Raw genomic sequence first — 23,904 nt, 5'->3', positions numbered from 1 at the left:
GAATCTCGTCAACAGGGAGATGCCTCGATTTCTTGACCATAAGAGAAGGTCCCTTGCGATCTCGAGCAGCGTGAAGGAGTGTGTGCCTCCTTGCTTGGAGATGTACGCCAAAGCTGTGGTGTTGTCTGAGTTGACCTCTACCACTTAGTTTCGAAGAAGCTTTCGAATATCATCAAGGCCAAGTGCACTGCTAATAGCTCCTTGCCGTTGATGTGCATGCTCTTCTGACTTGAGGTCCACAGACCCGAGCATTCCCGACCGTCCAGGGTCGCACCCCAACCAAAATCCGACGCGTCTGAGAACAACGCGTGGTTTGTGTTCTTGACTGCTAGGGATAGTCCCTCTCTCAGACTGATATTGCTGTCCCACCATTTCAGGCATGCCTTTACTGGTTCGGAGACTGGGAATGATACCGTCTCTAACGTCTTGTCCTAGTTCCAGTGAGAGGCTAGATGGAACCGGAGAGGCAGAAGGTGTAGTCTCCCTAGTGAGACAAACTGCTCCAGGGATGAGAGAGTCCCTACGAGACTGTTCCAACTCCTGACTGAACAAACGTTTTCTTTTCAGCATTAGTTGGACTTCGAGCAGGGCTTGTTCTATTCGGTGGCAGACGGAAAAGCCCGAAAAAAAAAACTGGACTGCGAATCTCCATCCCCAAATATAGAATAATCTGGGATGGGATCAGTTGCGACTTTTAGGTTGACCAAAAGTCCCAACTCCCTGGCCAGACTCAACATCCAATGTAGATCCTGCAGACAGCGAAGACTGGACGATGCTCTGAGAAGCCAGTCGTCCAAGTACAGGGAGGCTCGGATCCCCGATAGATAGAGGGATTTTGCCACATTCCTCATGAGCCTCGTAAACACGAGAGGAGCAGGACTGAGGCCAAAGCACAGGGCTCGAAACTGGTACCCCACATTCCTGTAAACAAACCTCAGAAACGGTTGGGAATCCGGGTGTATAGGAATGTGGAAGTATGCCTCCTGAAGGTCGAGAGAGACCATCCAGTCGCCTTCCATTAATGCTGTCAAGACAGCCTGGTAGACTTCATCGTGAAGTTTGTCTTGACAATGAACACATTGAGCGCACTTGCCTCTTACGTACTCCTGCAGTGAACATGGCTGCCATATCATTGGAGCCATCCCTGAGGGACTTGTTCCTGCAGAGAACGTGGCTGTCAGATCATCGGAGCCATCCCTGAAAGCCTTGTTTATGCATGACATCATTGTACAGCAAAACTTCAAACGCTCGAAAAAACTCCTAACAGGAGATGGTCTAGCTCTGAAGTCGACCATAAAATCTTGGAGCATCTCATGGCCAGGCGCCAGGGAGAGTCTATGAGGTTTGAGAAGTCTATCTGGGCAGAGGCAGGAACTCCCAAGCCGAGAACTTCTCCCATGTCATATCAGACTCTCGCTCTATAAGCCAGCTTAAAAGTAGGGAAAGCAAAGGCTGTCTCCCCCAAACTCCTCCTGGTGATAAACCAGTCGCCTAGCAAACGTAAAGCTCTCTTAGAAGAGCGAGAGAGCACTAGCTTATAAAACAACGGCTTCGAAGTAGCTAGGCCTAGTGTAAACTCTGACGTTTAGGCGAACGAGGAGCAGCAGTTACAAAAAGATCCGGACAAAGATCCTTAAAAATCAGCATGATTTATTTAAAGTCCATAGAGGGCTGAGCAGCTTTAGGCTCCTCTCCGTCTGACAGAGTCCTCAAGGGAATATCAGTAGGAGGGGGAACAGCAACTTCCTCATCTGAAGGAACCTTGTCCGACAATAGCCGAGTCTCAAGCAAGGGAGAGACCTGCCGTGGTGGCAATGCTTGACAAGCAGAGTCCACACGCAAAGGAGCAACAGTAGCAGTCAAGGACGCTATGTCATGTAACTGCTTAAAGGACTGAACAGCAACAACCAACAGGTGCGGGAGGACGCTCGACGTCAACTCGAGACTGCCTTGACTGCCTAGACTGAGCAGTCAAAACAACTCTTGACTGCGTTGCTTGACGCTCAACGTCAAAACAAGTCAACTTTGCTGGTTGGCGAACGTCCTGAACGTCAACAAGAGCATGCGGCAGCGGCTGAACGTCCACAAGCGGCTGAAAGTCAACACTGGACTGCATCGAGTGAGGCTCTACAAAACGTGACTGACGTGACTTTGTAACGTCAACGTCAACAGGACGTAGCAAAGGTTCGTTTGGGCGGCTGACGGCCAGGATCTCGATCAGTTTCTTATGCGAAAAGCCTTCGGATGACGAGGAGAAAATCGTCTCGCTCGTCTTATGGTAGGGGCGGTGTTGATGAGACACGCCTGAAACCATAGAGGGAACGTCTGTTCGCTGATCAAGTCCTCTCGAACCCATAAGTCGTACGACATTACTTCTCCCCTGGGCTTGGGAGCTTGCAAGAGGTCTCGGACTAGGCGAACGACAGGCACGAACAGACGAACCCTCGGTCGCAACACTGATAACACTTTGCGCAATTATCACTTTATCACTACGATTTTCTGTTTTGCACTTATTTCACTGAAATCAAATTTTTTAACAATTCACATTAGGTATGAATAAAACTGATTTCTACCTGAAGCACGCAATTCTACCTTCATCAAAAGGTTATAATTGGGAAATCAGTCGTATAATGTAAGCACATTAATACAAGCAAAAAACAGTAAACATATTTTAAGATAAAAAGATCAGTGGCTGGGAAGGAGACTAAACACTAGTTCATTCAAAACTACGTTTTCAATCTCTCACCGTACAGTGCCTTGGGACGAGAATAAAAACTAAAAACGTTTTATCCTTTCTCCCCGTACAGAGACTAGGGACGAGAGTAAAAAACTGACTCGAGAACAACGTTACTCGCTTGGGACGAGAATAGAGATCGGAACGTTCTCTCTCCTCTCTCTCTCTCCGTCTCTATCTCTCTCTCTCTCTCTCTCTTGATTTCGCACCGAAGAGAAGAGCCCACTTACCTTTCGTCAATAAACAGGTTATTTGACCAAAGGAAAAAACTGAAAGGTTTTTCAATTAAAAAGTTCCTTTAAAATAGTATTTAAAACATTTAAGCTTTGAAAAAAGAATGAACAAAACGTCAGAATCGATTTACTCTTTCTGCAAAGTGAAACCGTGATACTCTCTCTCTCTATTGTAACGATAGAGCGCAAACTGCGTAGCATAAATAAACTAAACGTTAGTTCATCTTTGAAACAGTACGAAGACTATTCAAAGAAAATCTTTCATAAAATATCTACTAAAAAATATTCATTTAATAAGTTTTAAATCATTTGCTCTGTAAAAGTTATTTACGATTGAAAGGGCTCAACGTTGTTTAACTTCGGTTTCCAAGTTAGGACCGCCTACTCTCAGGAAAGGGCGCATATAAACAAATCATTAAAATTTATCTTGATGTTTATTATAAATGGAAAGCTAATCGAAGAGGCCTAATAAAGGCGGTTGAGATATAAAATATATAGAGGAAAATCTATAATTAATTTATAACGTGATAAGATAATTGCTAAAAGCCTAAAACACACTTCCGTACTAAGGGAAGGGTCGGCCATTTAAAAGTCAAAGAAATTCCAAAAAACAATCCAAAGTCATCAAAAATTAAATCTATCCAAAAATGAGTTCAAGATTTAAGTTGAAGATAAAACACCTGCACTGCGAAAGCTCAAACCAAAAGGAAGTACTTCACCAAATATGTTGAGAAAACTCCAGGTTATACAGCGAGTATTGATACGTCTTGTCGTTAAGGCCGACAGAGAAAAAATTGGGTCTGTTTACATGTATATGCGGTATCTGGCCGATAGTTGGCGCTGGTGGGCACACCCGCAACCTTCATAGCGATCGCTCGCGAGTTTTTGTGTGTGTTTTCTGTCGAGCCGCTGTAGCAGCAGCTATTATATATTCACCGGCTAAGTTAAATATTTAAAATTATCAATACTTAAATTTGTTTTGTATCCACAATTTTGCCCTACACGGCCATTTTCATAAACTTATCAATACTTAAATTTGTTTTGTATCCACAATTTTGCCCTACACGGCCATTTTCATAAACTTATCAATACTTATTAATCATGGATGATGAAAGTTGACTTTAGAGTTGTGTACGAAGTCTACTAGGTCTCAAGATGTTATATGTGCCATTATTTGTAATATCTGATCCATAAGTTACATGAATTTAGTAGGTTTGTGAAGCAAAAATATGACAAATTTGAAATAATTTGTATTTTTCCTAAAGATACAAACCTTAAGCTCTTTATTAGGAAATATACTTTTAGCAAAGCTGGAAGACTAGCCATAGAATGATCTTCCTAATCGGGTAGTTGAAGCAGTAAAACTTCAAAAGTTTAAAGTTGCAGCAAATGCTTTTATGTTGAACAGGCTGACATATGTCTTCTTATAGTTATATATGAATTGTCTGTTTAAATTTTAATGCTTTTTAAAATATTTTATTTTAACTTTTCATTACTTCTTATATTGTTTATTTATTTCTTTGTTTCCTTTCCTCACTGGACTAGTTTTCCCTGTTGGAGCCCTTGGGCTTATAGCATCTTGCTTTTCTAACTAGGGTTGTAGCTTGGCTAGTAATAATAATGATAGACCTTTAACGAGGTATAACTACAGTATCCTTCCGCTAGTTAGCGGGGGGTAGGGCGTAGTCCAGCTATCCAGCTCACACACACACACACACCTGAGTTCTATCATCACTTTTGATTGCAGGCAGGACTTACAGGGAGATAGGTGCTGGTAGGACAAATTTATTCTACTGTGTTGATCTGATTCCACTGTGTTGAACCTTCTGGGAGCTACTGTTGTCTGTCTCCCGCCATACACAAACTGTGACGTTAGCAGCAGCATGGAGCTGCATACAGTACTATCTTCTTGGATCCTAAGTATTGATAGACGAGGATGCTACAGCGGCGACAAGAATAAATAACAATGTTCCTTTCAAAGGCCAATTTGCCAAGGAACAAAATTCTATGTTGTAGATAATCATTTGAATTTAGCAGGCAGGTCTCTCATGAAGAAATTGAGATACCAGCGGGTACAAATTGATAATATGTGTGATGATAAATCTAAAAGTCCTCTTATTACCCCAAGCAGTGTATCTAGGCCTAAGCCTGATTGTGTAAAAATGTTCAATGAGTTTAAGGTGGTGGAAGGATCACACATTACAAATTATGAATGTCAATTAAAGTTAAAAGAAAAGGCTTTGCCCAAGTATTTTAAAGCTAGATCTGTTCTTCATCATTATAAATGTAAAATTGAGAATAGTTTGAAAGAACTGGAAAGTAAAAATATATATGTGAGCAAGGTCGAGCATGCTGGAGATTGGGCCAGTCCTATTGTTCCTGTAATGAAGCCTAATGGAGAAATAAGGATTTGTGTAGATTTCATGTATCCCAATACCCAAACCAGTGTTAACACTTTTCCATTACCAAGATTGGATGATATTTTGGCAAATTTAGGTTCTTGTCAGTATATTTCAAAATTGGATTTGAAGAATGCATATTTACAGGTATCTGTGAGTGAAAATTCTCAACAACATTTAATTATGAATACTCATTTAGTTTCATAGATTTCCTTTTAGGTTGTCATCAGCACCAGGTATATTTCAGAGGTTTATCTCTGAATCATTGGCAAATATCGAGGGTATTCCTGTATATTTAGATGACATATTGATTGCCGGAGCTACCAAGGATAAATACAACAAGAGTTTATGTAAAGTTTTGTCAATTTTACAACAGATAAATGTTAAATTGAATAAAGATAAATGTATTGTTAGTTCTAGGGGAGTACCGTATTTAGGATACATTTCAAGTTGTGATGGAATTAAACCTGACCCAAAGAAAATAGAGGCAATTTTGGAAGCTCCAGCTCCTCTGTCTGTTCAAGTCTTTTAAAATCATTTTTGGGGCTATTCACTTATTACAATAGGTTTGTACCTCAGTTCAGCTCCATTTTATGTTCTTTATATAATTCAACCCAAAAGAATACTGAATTTCACCGGTCGGCAGTTCATGAAGAAGTTTCAGAATATTAAGGAAGTTTTGGGGAGAGCTGATATTTTGGATAATTTCAACCCTAATGCTACAATAATTTTATAAGTTGATGCTAGCCCGGTGGGAGTGGGAGCTGTTCTTAAACAAGAATATAAGGGTAAAATTTCTTCCATTTCTTTTAAAAGTAGAAAATTATTTAATGCTGAATGTAATTATTCTCAAATTGATAGAGAGGCCCTATCCATTATTTTTTGAGTCGAGAAGTTTTCCGATTTCCTTTAGAGTAGGAAGTTCGTCATCAGGACGGACCATAAACCCTTGACTCATCTATTTAACCTTAGTAAGAGTATTCCACAGTTATCTAATGTTCGTATTCAAAGGTGGGCTTTATTTCTGTCAGGTTTTGATTCTAAAATTGAGAACATCAAGGGAGTGAATAATACCAAGGCATATGCTCAGAGTAGACTACCACAATGTAATGATGATGCTGATTTTCATGTACCAGGTGGACATGTAAATTTGATTAATATTTTAGATAAGAGTTCTTTTGATTTTACAATGGTAAAGGAATGTATAGAAAGAGATTCTGTTTTATGCAGAGAGAGATTTTGTAAGGAAGGGGTTCCCTAAGGAAAATGTAATAGAAAATTATATGTTACCTTTCTATTAACTAAGAAATGATTTTTCTTTGCATGAAAATGTATTATTGTTTAGAAATCGTACAGTACTTTAGTTCCTAAGACGGTGAGAAAGCGTGTTATGGAAATGCTTCATGAGGGCCACAAGGGTATTGTTGCCATGAAATTGGAAGCAAGGTCTTTTGTTTATTGGCCTATCATGGACCATGATTTAGAACAAATAACTTCTAACTGTGCATTATGTATGACAAATCTCAAACGTAAGGCCATTTCACCATTATCTTGGTTGTCAGTAGATAGGCCTTAGTCCCATTTACATGTAGATTATTGTGGACCCATTGATAACATTCAATATTTAAATATCATTGATTACATTTCTAAGTTTATTGATGTCTATGCTTGCAAGAATATGACTTCAGAGGATACCATACAATGTTTAAGGTCATGTTTTGCTAATTATGGTATTCCTGACACAATTGTAACTGATAATGCAACATGTTTTATGTCTAGGGAGACTTAGAATTTCTTTCAGAAAAATGGTGTTAGACCATATAATCCAAGCACCAATGGGCCTGCAGAACGGGCTGTACGAATATTCAAAACTAATTTTTAAGTTTGATTGTAATTTTCCTGTAGAAACGAGAATTGGTAAATTTTTGTATACATATAGACGTACAGTACAGTCTTCTACTGGCTGCTCCCCAGCTGAATTATTATTTGGAAGGAAATCCAAGGGTCCATTAGATGTTATTATGCCTAAACAAGGGGATGAGACATATGTACAAGAGTCTAAATTCAGAGTTGGTGATGTAGTATATGCCAGGAATTTTGGTAAAGGACCAGAGTGGATGGAAGCTAAGATTATCAAAGTTCTTGGTGAAAGAAATTATTTGGTATCTATAGATGCTAATGGTATTTTGACTTTGAAGTGTCACCTACCACAATTATTTGAGAGAAAAATGTATAATACTAGAGTAGCTGGTGAACGATCACCATTAAAAGATACAATGCTTCCTTATGTTCCTGTAGTTTCTTCTCCACGGAACATACAAGGATTAGATGAGACAAATAACCCTATTGAGAACTCAAGTATCATTTGTAATCCCAATGTAGAAGTAGTAAGATCAGAGAACAGTAATTGCAATACAGTACTGGTGCCCTTGTAAGGAAATCTACCAGAATAAGTAAGAAACCTAGGAGACTTATTAAACTAGATTAATTTTTTTTTTTTATTAACCAAAGGGGGGAGGAGTGTAATGTATTGAGAAACACTACTCTCTCATTCTACTGTGTTGATCTGATTCCAATGTGTTGAACCTTCTGGGAGCTGTTGTTGTCTGTCTTCCGCCATCCACGAGCTGTGATGCTAGCAGCAGCATGGAGCTGCATACTTACAATTGGGATACCACAATAAAGCGAGTGAATAACCAACCTGCTTCTTGGATCCTAAGTATTTATAGATGAGGATGCTACATTTATATAGAGCTCAAGGTTTGTACTATAAGAAAAAATGAAAATTTCCAATTTTTCTTTTGTTTTGTCATTAAATACAAACCTTTTCGCTCTTTATTAGGGAATATTCACCTTAAGATGGGTGGAAGTCCTTAAGCAACTGGCTGGTATTTGTCCAGGGGTGTTCCCCCCATGCTATACACACTTTATAGAATTACCTTGATACCTCCCTAATCTTACAACTATGTGCAAGCGTTAGCGGCCTGAGCAATATGCGAGATTGTGTGATACTAGCAATGAGGCTTGTCCAGGTAAGTTCTCATAGATCTCAGACTTCTTTGAACAGACCACAGACACTACCCAATTCTCACCTCGCAAGGCGATATGGGGACGCAATAAGAGTAAGATTCCATACCAGGTTGCACAAGGGAAATAAATGGTTATGACCTGAAGACAGAGGAGGCCAGCTTCCTAAGTACCATAGGTGCTATGCCCCAAGAGAGGGGAAGATAAGAAAGGAAATGGCAGTCCCACTTAATCATACATCCCAGACTTCATCCAGGGTAACCTCTGCCCTCAACCATCAGGTTCTTGTCCATCAAAGAACTTGAGGAGTTTAAACCATTTGTTATGCAGTCACCACAGGCCCAATGGAGAACATCTCCATGTTTCTATGGGTTATGTCTTGCATGAAACGGGCGGTGAAGGTCGTCTGATGTTTCCACATCCCCACAAGAAGATCCTGCGCCACAGAGTAGTTTTTCTTGACAGTTAGGGACATATTAATGCCCCTAGAGTCATGAATTCTAGGTTTCTGCATCTGTGGAGAAGGATCAGCATTCAAGGCATGCTGAGATCGTATTCTTTGTGATTCTCCTTTTAACCTTCCACGTGCTGACAAACAATCCACTCACTCAGGGACGAGCTCCTGAAGTTTGTTTAAAGCAACACCTCAGAGTCCTACCTAGGCATTATAGCCATTGATCTGGGTCATCGATTACATTACAGTGACTCTCAGCGATCATAGTATATGAACTACATTCCATGGCAGTGGTCTAACTTCTGGCTGAGGACAGGTAAGCTCAAATCTCCATATGAAGAGAGACTATTCCAATGATAAAGCAATCTTAACTCCTCTCAGTCTAAAGACAAGGCTCAAGGGTGGGCGATAGCCTCGGCGGCTCTCACCGCCGAGACTGAGATCGAGCTTTTTCTCCTGAAGGTACGGGAGAAAACTCCGCTATCACTGGGATAGAGGCATCAAGAGGAGGCACTCCTTCCTTGACACCAACCACCGAAGCCTACCGACTTTGCCTGGTATACTACAGATGAAGATTCTCGGAGGTACAGAAAGGCCTCTCTTCACAAGATAATGCTGGATAACGTCTAGGCCTGAAGATCTAAGGACTCTACGACACTGTAGTAAATCTTGACATGTGGCTGTCTGAGTAGATCGTGAAATGGAGGGATTCCCTCGGGATATCTGTGATTAGCTGTAGAATAAATATTTCCTATATAAACCATAAACTATAAAACTTTAACAAAACAAGAGGAAGAGAAACTAGATAGAACAGTGTGCACGAGTGTACTCTCAAGCAAGAGAACTCTAACCCAAGACAGTGGAAGACCATGGTACAGAGGCTATGGCACTACCCAAGACTAGAGAACAATGGTTTGATTTTGGAGTTTCCTTCTCCAAGAAGAGCTGCTTGCCATAGCTAAAGAGTCTCTTCTACCCTTACCAAGAGGAAAGTAGCCACTGAACAATTACATTGCAGTAGTTAACCCCTTGGGTGAAGAAGAATTGTTTGGTAGTCTCAGTGTTGTCAAGTGTATGAGGAAAGAGGAGAGTCTGTGAAGGCAAAGGGAAAGAACCGTAACCAGAGAGAAGGATCCAATGTAGTACTGTCTGGCCAGTAAGAGGACCCCATAACTCTCTAGCGATAGTATCTCAACAGGTGGCTGGTGCCTTGGCAAACCTACTACCTACAGTAGTAGTAGTAATAGTAGTAGTCCGGCGAACATTAGCACGTGACGAACGTTCACGAGTGCTGAAGAGAACAATTATACCGATGTGGAAGCTAGTACATCTGTCTTTGCTGGTAACTTTAATGTCTGAGCATACTAATTCTCTTGTGAATAGCTGTATAGCAAACCAAAGTTCACATAATTACGGCTTACTCCAGGTGAGAAGACAAAGTCATTATAAGATGTATCGCATAGAGTGGTTTGCGCTGTTCTCACTGTATTTGTGTGCTAAGCAACAAGTACCGAATACAGGTAAGGTATTAAGTGCGAGAAGTGTGGGTTAGGCGTGTAGGTATGCGTGAGTGCTGAACTCCTTCAACTGTTTGTTGTGGTGAGAGGACGGGTTATCGTGTAGCTGTTCTTGGGCAATGAACACCCTCAACTGTTTATGATGAGAGATAGTTCTTGTGAGTAGGGAAGCTTGAAGATGGTAGCACTCTGCCCTCCTCGCCCCCTAACCTCACTGGTCGAGGTGTTAAGCAAGCAAGTGCATTAGGCTCGTCATTCTCTTGTCCAAGAACAGGATTTTCTCCATCATATGTTTCATAGAGGAACGATGAAGGTAATAACCCCAAAGAGATATAGCTTACAAGAGGTTTCTCTATTGTAAGAGGTTAACACCCATGAGGTACAGATCCCGAAGGACATGGCCTCATGAATGTCGGCCAACAAGATTTGTCAATGGAAGCCGGGGACCACAAACGGTCCTACGACACCCAACAACACTCATTTTGTACTCTCAGGGTACAAAGGGAAGGCAGTCTTTCCCGCAGGCGGGAAAGGCGACCAACCTCTATTGTCGCTGTCGGCAGTTCTACCCGCAAGCGGAAAGATTGCTGAAAAGTTGCTGGTGGAGGGTACCTCTCCCTCAGGAAGGTAAGTTGCCCAACACTTGGTGGAGGTTAACTCTCCCTTGTAAGGAGAAGTTGACCAGAACCTGGAGGCAGACATCAGACCTTTTAAGTGTTAAGGCCTACGAGACTCATTGATGGAAGCCGGCAACAACAAGCAGTCCTACGACAGCTCATGAAACTTGTTTTATACGCTCAGGGTACGCAGGCGGGAACGTTGGTGTGTTGGAGACACAAATGAAGGACAAAGATCACTGTATACGTCGAACTCCCCAGCAAGGTATCACAACTGAACCCAGCCTATGCGCTACCTCGTAGTCTCAACCAACAAACTGCACTCCGAGGGGCTAGAGAAAGGCTTAGACGAATCTGAAACCCTTCTCGTTGTCCCACACGGAGACCACTCAGGTGAAGACTTAACCTGCGAATGGGAAAGGTGTCCTTTGAGTGGAACAGGAACTTGCTTCAGACTTTGCACTCCTTCCACCGGCTGAGCTAACTCAGAATGAGGGAGAACATTGTCATCAGCGCTGAGGAGCAAGACCGAGGTCGAGCTCTGGGTCGGCGGCAAGAGACCTTATCAAAGAAAACGGTGTCATGACAAACCCTTCCTTAGCAAGGAGACCCGAAAACCCAAAGGAAGACAAGGAGTTACTGCACGGGATAGACTGGTAGACGCCACCACTTCCAAAGGAAAGCGACAATGTCTGCACCTGAGGGTTGTCCAAGGGGCGAGCACTCTATCGGTGCATTATCTTTAGAGCAGCCATTACTCTTCCTCGACTGTCCTCTGGAGGAAAATGAACAAGCATAGTTAAAACCGAAGGATCGCCGACGGCGAAGAAAGCCAACGTTTCATTGCCTTTAACCCTGGATAGGTACGGTCCTCGGACACCCCTTTAAGGGTATACTCGGACGCGAACGACCCCGACGCCAAAAAAAATTCTTGAAAAATCAGTTTTTGCAGTAACCTCCTTTTTTCTTTTGCCAAAAAAAATTTCAATGAATGCTTAAAACAACTGTAAAGATAAATACTACTCATCTGCAGAAAAACTATTTATTATAAATATTTTAAAAAATTAAGTAGAAAAAAAAAAAGACCTGACATAAAAATTCATAAAAAAAAAGTTTATACATATATACACAAATCCTTTTAGGAATTGATTCTTGAATGTTTAGGACACATCTTGATGTATTTTGGATGAAGTCAGACCCATGGAGGTGAAGATCTGAAATGAGAAAAAAAGGGTAACTTTTTTTGGCCAAAAAAAAATTGTCCAAATTTCATGAATTTTTTTGGGTACCCAAATGAAATAGGAAGTGGCTAATTTTTTTAGGGAATAAACATATGTTATCTTAAAATAGAAATATGTAAAAAAATCTTCATTATTTTGTAAATTACATTTATATCAGGGGCCATATCTAAAGGTAATTTTTTGAGTACTTGGAAATTTCGTAAAAAAATACATATATTTAATATATAATATGATATTTATGCAGGTAAAAATATACCAAAATATCACAAATTCTATAGGGAACAAGAATATATATAGATAGGGCAGCTTACGCTTCGGATATGTCCACAAAATGGCCGCCAACCACACTGACTCAGACTCCCTAATCTGCCACTTGAAATGTAGGAAGGGTATGTCAATTCAAGGTGTTATTTACTAATCTAATTATTATTGGATATGCATAAAAATTGTATGGTGGGTTGCTGGATAATTGTCGATTATTTTACGACTATAAAATTAAAATTCTGACCCAAAAAATTTTTTTTGAAGGGAAATAAAATCGAAAAAAAAAATGTAAAACAATATTTTAGCTAAAAAAATTTGATGATATTCAATCAAAAAAAAAATAAACAAAATTTTCCGACAAATAAACATCTAGAGGAATCATTACTCTGTGATAGTTCCTTAGTACGTAGTAATTTTGAAAGAATTGGGAAAAAACGAAAAAATGGCAATCACCGGAAAATCGAACACATACCTATATATACGCCATATCTGGCTAAAAAAAAGATAGGCATGGGTAGCCAGATCATCTAGAAACACTTTCCAACACTATAAAAATATAAGTTTTGCGACACTACTTGCCAATTCCTTACGGTAACGTGACTAAGCAAAAAAATGCAAAACAAATAAAAAGGGGCACTCGTGGAAAAATGGCCATTCTAATATACGGCATTTCAGAAAAAAAAAATTTCAGCCACGTGCTAGGCAAACCATCAAGGCATATTTTCCGACAAATAAACATATAAATGAAATATTACTCTGTGATAGTTCCTTAGTACGTAGTAATTTTGAAAGAAATGGGAAAAAACGAAAAAATGGCAATCACAGGAAAATCGAACACATACTTATATATACGCCATATCTGGCTAAAAAAAATAGGCATGGGTAGCCAGATCATCTAGAAACACTTTCCAACACTATAAAAATATAAGTTTTGCGACACTACTTGCCAATTCCTTACGGTAACATGACTAAGCAAAAAAATGCAAAACAAATAAAAAGGGGCACTCGCGGAAAAATGCCCAACATTCTAATATACGGCATCTCAGATAAAAAAAAAAGACATGCACGTGTTAGCCCAACCATCAAGGCACACTTTCTAACACATAAACATGAAAAAAAATCAATAATATACGGCAATTCCTTACTACGTAGTAAATTTTTACAAATATTGAAAAAAAAACAGAAATTGGCAACCGCAGTTAAATACCCAATATACCAATAACTACGTCGTATCTGACAAAAACAAAATCACGCATGGGTAGCCAGATCATCTAGACACACTTTCCAACATTAAAAAAGCAAAAGTTTTACGACACTATTTCGCAATATCTTACGGAAAAATGACTTGGCAAAAAAATTAAAAAAAATTAAAAAGGGACACTCGCGGTAAAATGCCCGACATTCTAATATACGACATCTCAGATAAAAAAAAAGGCATGCACGTGTTAGCCCAACCATCAAGGCACACTTTCTAACACATAAACATGAAAAAAAAATTAATAATATACGGCAATTCCTTACTACGTAGTAATTTTTACAAATATTGAAAAAAAAACAGAAATTGGTAACCGCAGTTAAATACCCAATATACCAATAACTACGTCGTATCTGACAAAAACAAAGTCATGCATGGGTAGCCAGATCATCTAGACACACTTTCCAACACTAAACAAGCAAAAGTTTTACGACACTATTTGGCAATATCTTACGGAAAAATGACTTGGCAAAAAAATGAAAAAAAATGAAAAAGGGGCACTCGCGGTAAAATGGTCCTCGTGGTGATGAACGACATTTTAACTAAAAAAAAAAACATGCACATGGTAGCCAAACAATCCACCAAGACTTTCCACAACTGATAACCTATACAAGTTGCACCATTCTACGACAATTTCATAATACGTAATAACTTTGATAATTATGCAAACTACCTCAGAAGGGTAAACTCGGACGCGAACGACCCCGACGCGTCTCAGAAATCGGGGAAGGAGTACAGCTACAGCAATGCACATCTGGACACTACTAGAGCGTGTAGGGGAGACACCTCCTGCAGGTCGATCACCCACAAATTCAGTCACAGGGGTGAGTCACGTGAGAAAAACCTGTTTTTTTTTGACGCTCGGGGTCGCAAACGACCCACCGTACCTATCCAGGGTTAAGGAAATCCCCTAAGGAAAAGAATACCTTAGACCTTCTCTTTGAGATCTACCCATATCCCCCTCTAGGAGGGTGGTTACTCCAGACACTCAATACCAGGAGTCCCACAAGCAGAGACTGCATGCAGGACGACTCCCTAACGAGAAAAGTCATAAGGCCAGTTGGTAAACAGGGAAGAGAGTAAAGAACGGCCTTACTCCGAACCAAAAGCAAAAGTGACCATTGAACACAGGTGTGTGTGCGAGTGAGATAGCCGGTACTACCCACTAACACCACCCCCAGATAATACAATAAAAGCCTTATGGCTAGTCTTCCAGCTTTGCCAAAAGTATACTCCCTAATAAGGAGCAAAACAGTTTGTATTTAGAGATGGAACCACTTGCAGTTTAAGAAAAGGCTTGATGGTAAAAACGTTCCAAACATCACAAAAAAACAATATTTATCCCATAATAAACCTATTACAGTAACTCAATTGAGGAAGGAAAAACCAAGTGAATAAAATATCCTACTTCTTACAAGAACCTCAATGAGGAAAGCAACCAAGTTTAAATAAAAAAAGTATAAAATATACAAGATACAGTATGCTGCTGCTTCTTATTTAAATGATCCCAATAGGAGCATGGTATAGAAAAGAATGAGGGACTGTGATGTTCCCGTCGCCTAACACCCCAGGATCAAGGCAAGGCTACCTTAGATCTTGGCAAGTCTGGGAGCATTGTAGAAGAGGTCTAGGACCATGTTCTTGCCCTCAGCTGGAACCTGATCCGGCTACACCGGGAAGTTGATCTTCTTAATACACGAAAGAACTTGCAGAAAGACATGGTCAGAATTTTTCTGCTCCAAGGGGGAGATCTTAAGGCTGGCGGACGCAGGCAGCATGCCATTAGAATGTCCCAAGCCATTGTCGAAAGGTTCTTCCTCCTACGAGCTCCACCCAAAGGAGCCCGGGGAGGATCAGGATCATCAACTGTCTTCCTAACAGAGGAATGAGCCCTCAGAGGAAAGCTGCTGTGCTCCAGTCATACGGAGATGGACATGGAAATCTACATACCTTTCCTTTGAGCTGGTTGCTCTGATATCGAATGCCAGTTCTTAGGAAGGGTTTTAGTGTCTTTCCTTTCCCGCGGCCGGATGTTAAAGGCCAGAAGAAGGGAGGAACTCTCCTTCCTCTACGAATCCTTGGGATTTAGACCTCAGAGGGAGAGGGAGGAGTTGGAGCCTCTGTCACTGAGGCTGCTGATTCCTGAAGGTTTTTGCAGGAGAGAACAACAGAATGTCTGTTCTCTACCAAGCCAAAATAAAAAGTGACATACTGTTACTAGCGCAGGTGTGAGCAAGCTGGCCGGTCTACCCACCGCTCCCCCTCTGCTAACTAGTGGTGAGTAGTTACACCTCACTTAAAAGTCTTGACATTAGTTTCAGCCAAAATACACCTATACTGTAAAAAGCACAACGGTTTGTATATAGTTGCGGAACAAATATGTTTCATACTTTATTATTCAAATTCCAAAAATCATAAAAAGGCTAGAATATTCTAGATGCATACCACCAGAAATATACACTATACATCAACTCTGTGGGACTGACTTTTAACCCTATCCAATCTACTGGACCATTTTATCCTTATACCTATCATCTATTAAAACATTTACCATTCATTTTCATATTTATTTTTTGCTTCAATTGTATTTTCAAGAAATTCTCAAAAACAGAACAACTTTCTGTTAAATTCTGAAAGTTTGTAAACTAAGAACTTTGTGGGTATTAGGGATTACTAATGAAAATACCATTAAAGATTTGTAAGTGTGGTTAGCTTGTCCTAGCCAGTGAGTTGAGTTAGCCTACAAAGGATGTGTAACATACTACTGTACTGTATCTTTGAGTTCTATGTAAAATTTTATAAGATCTTTAATTAAAAAGTAATAAATTTACTATACCTATATTTATCAACAATAACTTTTGCGTCATTAATCTGTGCGGGTGTGCACAGTAAATTCAAAGGATTTGTAATTGTGAAGAAGTGCTTTGCTCTGCCCTCATACGTTCCTTGGTCCCAACGGGGCTCGTCTATATTTACACGACTCATTTTGTCTGGAATTAATAAAATGGGCAATTAAAATTCTGGGCTATAAAGTTTTGAAGCATGATTAAAAAATATTGGAAGTTGGGAAACTTACACCCTAAACTTTGAAATGTAATCCTTTGCTTTTGTCACAAAGCAGGTGCTGTAAAAATATAGGAAACAATTCTATCAATTATATTTCTCAAAGTTTCCAGGTACTGTATAATGAATTGAACCCATTGGGGGATACAATGATCCTTGAAATTTTTAAGAATATTAGGTAAAGACATTAAACAATCATAGAAAATTCTTTATGTAACATTGTTATAGCAAAATCAATGAAATAAGAAATCACCTTGTCAGAAAAAGGGGCTTCCTTCAGCATGATAATTTCAGGTTCATCCTAGTGTTAAAAACAAAATTGGTAGCTATGTCAAATCTTAAAAGGGCTACTCTTGTTGATTGCCTTTAAGTAAATTTTTCCATATCTAGTAGTTTGTTCAGTTACAAAATTGTGAATAACGTTACAAAATATTGGGTACAGTACGTGAAATATATGAATGCCAACTAAATTACACACAACTATAAACAAAAAAATGAGATCAAATAATTTTGTTAAATATTAAAAATACCCCATCGAAGTTGTAGACAGCTTGCAAGACTACAGATGCGTGAATTTTAATGTTTATTTTCAAGAAATATACCCAGCGCAAGTCAAAACATTGCTACAATTGACATAAATTAGTTAGAATGCACTTATAAGACATTCTGAAAGTTTATAAACACTCAAGTGCATAAGAGCTTGGCACATCTTTTGCCACTAAAGTTAACAGGGTTATTTGAAACAGGTACATAAGACTACATAGCTGGCTAGCATGACTCATTTCAAAGACAAACAAAACTTGCGGTAAAATCATGAAATGCACTGCTAGAGACTGGCATAACCTGGTCCACTAAAAGAGGATTAAAAGCAGCCATATGCATGGCATGGCTGGCTGATAAGCCATGATTTAAAGCTAGAGCATTAGTGGTAGAACCAGGAAATGCACTGCATAAGAGGCTAGTATAGCCTGGTCCACTAATGTTGTATCAAGTTCATGAGCAGCACCTAGAACCTCCATAACCTAAAGCAATAACTGTGGTATTGTTAAACTAGATTTGAGAGATTTCAACTTCATTTTCCTATTCCCTAGCCTGTCTAACATACTTCTAAATATTGAGTCAAATTCCCTTTTTAAAACATCTAATCCAAACACTTTTACATTTTGGATGCCCAAACCACTTACCTGACCTATATTAAAAGATTTACCCTGAAGTGTGGGGGAAGAATCTTGGAATAGAAAGCCCTGCTATCTGACACCAAACTAACACATTTTCCGCGATCTTTTATCTTATTTTCTGTACCTAAAGTACCAGAGTTGTCGTCCAGCTTCACATAAGAAACCATAGAGGTAAAATCTTGAGATAACTTAATGCTGATAAACTCAATACACTGAACAAGTAAATAAGAAATTTCCTAACATAAAACTGAACTGAAAAATATGCTATCTTTATAGACGGCAATTACAGTAAAAACGACCACAGTCCAAAACCACAACATCACTTGGTTCCAATCAAGAGAAGAATGAGAAATACAGATGACGGAGGCTAGGAAAGTGCACTGTTTACACAACTGCTATTTCCCACAGCATCTTTATGAATGGGAACAAAGGGGTTACATTTATCTTTATAAAATCATTATCTCTATTTGCATCATGGTCAAGGTCTTCAGTTTGAGAATGAATACAGCACATGAATTTCATGAAAATTCCATAGAAATCATTAGGAAAAAATTCACATATACATGATATTTGAATAATTACTTTCCCTTCCATAAGTTTGATTAATGTCAATCATCACTTGTCTTAAGGAAATGCAGTTGGCACCTGAGCCAGCAATAGGAATAATGTTCATTATTGGCTACTAAGGTATCGCGACAATCAAGTCACTTCTTTCCGAGACAAAGAAGTTACCAAGAAGCAACACAGGTTAAACTCCGAGTTCATGCTCTTCCTTATTGGAAGAGCAAGAACAACACTCTAAAGAGGAGGGGAGCTACTTGCAGTCACCCCTTCATAAAGGTATACAGTGAACCCTCGTTTATCGCGGTAGATAGGTTCCAGACCCGGCCGCGATAGGTGAAAATCCGCGAAGTAGTGACACCATATTTACCTATTTATTTAACATGTATATTCAGACTTTTAAAACCTTCCCTTGTACGTAGTACTGTTAACAAACTACCCTTTAATGTACAGAACACTTAATGCATGTACTAACGTACCCTAAACTAAAACAGGCCCAAATATTAAAGGCGACTTTATATCATGCGTTTCCTAAACACGCCAAAAAGAACGATAAAAAATGGCAACCAATGTTTTGTTTACGTTTATCTCTGATTATAATGAAGAAACAAACGCATTTACACATTTGTGTATAGGTTAGTTTTGCATCGATTATATTGATTATTCAGTACAGTATGTTGATTTGGTTATTACTAATGTTTTACTTAATTTTTCTTAGGACTTCCAAATGAAATGTTTTTCTTTATGGCGCCGCCTGAAACGACGGCGTCATAAAGTACGCTCAGTAAACAAACTAAGGAATTTAACGCGCATGATGAAAGTGATAAATAATGATATTACAGTAAAAGCTTTTATAAAATATGTTATTACAAATATTATTTACCGTATCTATATAAAATCATACATACGTAGCAAAGCAGGAAAACAATCTAAGAGAGAGAGAGAGAGAGAGAGAGAGAGAGAGAGAGAGAGAGAGAGAGAGAGAGAGAGAGAGAGAGAGAGAGAGAGTTGTTTTACATACGTAAATGTAAATTTTAAACAAAAAAAAAAATAGCCCCATTTCATATAAAATAGATTACAAATATTTTACTTTATCATATTACAGTAGTCTGTAAAATACTGTAAAGTTCAGTACAGTATATTGTTGTTATAGTCGTGGCGATGAAATTCTCACGAAACAAAAACACGCCATTTTATTACAACAGCTGATTCATTCATTCATTCTCTCTCTCTCTCTCTCTCTCTCTCTCTCTCTCTCTCTCTCTCTCTCTCTCTCTCTCTCTCTCTCTCTCTCTCTCTCTCTCTCTCTCTCTGTGTTATACAATACTTACATTTAGATGAAGAAACTAAAATTAGTTTTCTTAGTGTCAATTAAATACGAAACGAAAAATTAGGCCGAGTCTACATCCATTTCAATCATAGCTAAAAATACGGCATCCGATTTCATCAGCAAACCACTATTTTTTGGGAAATATCATTTCATTCTAGAAAATTGCCACTCTTTAAATAGTTAATTGCACATTAAGAAAGCGTGTACTTTTGTTTTTAAATTTCGGGTGTGTTTTAAAAATCGAGTATTGTTGACTTCTTTTTGTTTTACTTTTGGCTGGGATTAGATCAGCTGTCATCTAGCTGCCGCTCTTGAGTGTGTACGAATACACTAACAAAGTATCGTTTATACCATTTCTTAACTTATTCAAACCGTCTACAGTATACATTTGATATTACATAAGCACCAATGTGTTATAACCTATCAAATTTTTTTGTTTATTACATTTAAACCCCCCTCTTTCTCTCTCTCTCTCTCTCTCTCTCTCTCTCTCTCTCTCTACCTCTCTCTCTCTACCTCTACCTCTCTCTCTCTCTGTGGGCTACTTTTCACTACCTCCCATTCCTTACCTCTCTCTATCTCTCTAACAAATGATATCTTTATTGCTCCTCAAAGTTTCATTTATATTGAAAATCAATCATGATTCAATTTTCCTTACTTTCTCCAATCGTGCACCATCAGTCACATCGCGGTATTTTTGATATTTCCGGAAAATCCGCGATATATGTATATACATGGGTTATGAAAAAAATCCGCGAAGTGGTGAATCCGCGATGGTCGAACCGCGAAGTAGCGAGGGTTCACTGTACAATATACAGTGTTTCAAAGGATTGGGAACAAAATTCCCTTCACCAATACTTATTTTTTGTTGTATATCCGATTAAAAACAAGAGTGCTCACAAAAAATCCAACAGTTAACAAAAACTAAAGAAAGAAAAGGTCCAACAGTTGATAGAGCAATGCGACGGTATGTTTGTACCCATTCCGGTAAAATAAAAAAGGGCTTTTTAGTGATGGGCAAGTGCATGTGCTTGCCCCTCAAACCACCTGTCGTTAATCAACTACCTTGTTAACAATTTAATGGCCTTTCCCGCGCCACTGAATACATATCCGTATCTTAACCCTCTGAGGATCAAATAGACGCACTTTGCCATCATCCATTCACGTATGCATACGTACTACATGGAATATTTTAGTTTTCCAAGTTTAATCCTATGTTACTTATACTCCCTGGCCAAAAGTCATTAGCCTGCCTGCAATTTTGCCATGGCTGGTATCACCCGATGGCTAAAGAATAAAAAAGTTTGTACTGTATTTGCTTTCAAAAAAAATCTGTTGTTCCTCAGGATAGCATCCTCAGCATATTACTTTTCATACATACCATGTACATGTATGTGTTTTGGCCCTCAAAAACATCTTATTGCATATGTAGATAATGCTACTCTCTTAACACCAATTCCATCTCCTGATTGTAGACCTATGGTAGCTGAATCTCTTAATTTACTGCATGGTGAAATTTTGAGAGAAGTTGAACCCAAACAAAACTTCAAGTATGATGATTGTAAGTAAGTCAAGGAGAGTAGTTCCTCAATATTCAGATCTTTACACTGACAATGTCTTTTCAAGAATATTCAAAATTCCATGAGTGATTCTTAAGTGTGAATTTAGTCTTGAGAATCACATCAGATCTGTTTCTACTTCAATTGCATATAATAGAAAATAATTAGTTAAGCTGGTCTGCCTAACTAAAAACTAACCAAAGGGTATAAGTATTTGAATCAGGGAACTTCAGATCAAACTTTTTGTAAATGCTTTTCTGTTGAGCAGTTGGATTGTGTGTAGTTGGTTGGGGCAGGTGTAATTACGAGTCAAATCATTTCTTCATTGGGAAAATGTTGGTTATCCTCTTAGTATGACATTCAATGAAGTTAGTTTTATGATTTACAAAATATTACGATTAAATGTGACCTTGCCAGGAGTGAAGGGTACAGAAGCAAACACATGGTTCAGACTCATTCTTAGGGTATGCTTAAGATATGGTGGTTTAATGGGGCTTCATAGGTAAAGATACAGCTCATAAGTTAGGTTAGGTTGTGTTTGTTTCCAGTCATATTTTTTTCAATTTTACACCCGGTCCGTCCAACCAACTACATACTTTCCGGTCAGTTTAACTAAGGTAGCTACTATGACAGGTCTAAACATTCTTATTAAATAAAATATTTCATATATTTTATTCATTACTTAAATAAAGTTTAGGATGATGATGATGATAATAAGGTGTGTACGGCAGTGTGAGGGGGGTCTAAGGCCCCCTGTTGGATAAGTAGGTAAGGACACGGTTTGTAGGTTAAGTTGGGGGGGGGATAGTTTAGGTTAGTTGTTCATTTTTTATGCACGCTGGTGGAACTGGCCGCTGATATACAAGGGCTCCAACAATAATAATAATAATAATAATAATAATAATAGTAATGATAATAATAATAATAAGGTAAGGTTGTAATAATAATAATAAGGTAAAGTTGTAATAATAATAATAACAATGATACAATAAAGTCTAAACCAATAAAAAGAAATTGCTATTTTTAGTTGCCGTTGACAATGGCCTAACATATGCAGAATGTAAGCCCATTGCATACAGACTAGGGTTAGCTTACTTAATCATCAATGCCATAAACTTCAAGTCACACGATACTTCATTCCTCATCAAGATACATATAACGATCTACATCTTACCGTAGATTTATGAGTAAATTTCGCGATACACAGCAATACAGTTGTAGTCCTACGACGACCCGATCACCACTAACCTATTCGGGAAATATCTAGTATCAACTGTGTCATTGGATGGTTATAAACGTATGTTTGTATAGCCTGTGGGGATATAACAAGAGCTGGGTTAGTGCAAATGTTTTCACTTGGTGAATATTAGTCCTTGACGGCTTTGACTAGACTTTATGTGAGGAATGAAAATTCTTTAAAAAATAAAATGGGAAGTTGCACCTGGGGCTGTTCATTATAGCTTAATTTGTAATTTCAATTTTCTTTTAATTAAACTTGAAAATTAATACTTTTATGACATTTTATATGCATATCATATATCTATAATAACTCATTTATTAAACTTTGATGCATTTATACATATATACAATCTTTAAAATTATAGATATTTTTTAAAGTTATCAATTAACGGACCGAACACTATTAAATGCCTGATTTTCGTCTGCTACGGACACACACCACAAATTGGGGGATCTGATTGGCTACAGCATATCATATAGTTGTGCTATTGGTCAGGTGTAACCCACGTGCTATTATGATGTAGTTCACGTGAAAAGAAAAAAATATTGTATCATACGAGTAGACTAAAACGTAATAAAAAAATATCCAAAACTAAAAAATATACATCACGAGGCCCTGAGGCGTTGCGCTGTTGTAAAGAAAAAACTTTAACCTTGAACTTGAACATGAAACAGATTCAAGAAATCTACATTAAAACTTATTTATGATACTGATGGCGGTAAATTTTTGCTTTAAGCAGTCCCAGCAGATATCATTGATATTAATCTATGTGAATTGAATGAAAACAATACGTTGGCTGAAAGTGTATAGCAATCGAGACCTTAGGTATTGCATGATTTTTCTAATGTGACCCGTAATTTTTGTATTGTACAAACAATTAATCTCAGTTTACAAGAAAAGGAAAATGTTGAAATGATAATAATACACAGAGAACAAATAAGTTGAATAAATGAATGAGGAATGATACCATCAACATTTATGAAGACAGCATTACTCAATAAAGAGCTCTGGATAAAATCGCCCATACTAATCACAACAGTATGATAATACAAATAGACTGGCGCACAATGAATAAACAAAGTAGACCAGGAAGAAGAATTCTGGACTTTGAAAAGAGCTGAAGAGGAGACGAGAGGGATGGGACATGTGAAGATTATACAAGGGAATGGCAAGATAAGGTCAGTAAGATAATGAGGAAATTTAGTGTAAAATCAAAACAGAAAATCGAACCA

The 23,904-nt window shown here is 38.5% G+C and overlaps 1 protein-coding gene across 3 annotated transcripts in view; it reads right to left on the bottom strand.

Moving 5' to 3' along the window:
• The window catches only part of Sfxn1-3 (Sideroflexin-1-3), a 73,161-nt gene extending 50,303 nt beyond the window's left edge, over positions 1–22,858 (bottom strand). For 2 of the 3 annotated variants that reach the window (XM_068348219.1, XM_068348218.1), the window contains exons 1-2: positions 22,607–22,858; positions 16,578–16,731 (exon numbers count right to left, since the gene is read on the bottom strand). In XM_068348219.1, the coding sequence (XP_068204320.1) occupies positions 16,578–16,726 (149 nt within the window). In that variant the 5' untranslated portion in view covers positions 16,727–16,731; positions 22,607–22,858. The remainder of the gene's footprint in view (positions 1–16,577; positions 16,732–22,606) is intronic. The other variant, XM_068348220.1, reaches the window with a different exon arrangement.
• Positions 22,859–23,904: the final 1,046 nt, after the last annotated feature.

Source organism: Palaemon carinicauda, chromosome 24 (assembly GCF_036898095.1).
Source record: "Palaemon carinicauda isolate YSFRI2023 chromosome 24, ASM3689809v2, whole genome shotgun sequence".
In the NCBI taxonomy this organism is placed as follows: Eukaryota; Metazoa; Arthropoda; class Malacostraca; order Decapoda; family Palaemonidae; genus Palaemon; species Palaemon carinicauda.
Note: the sequence above shows the minus strand (reverse complement) of the source record. Positions and strands in the feature narration are given on the sequence as shown.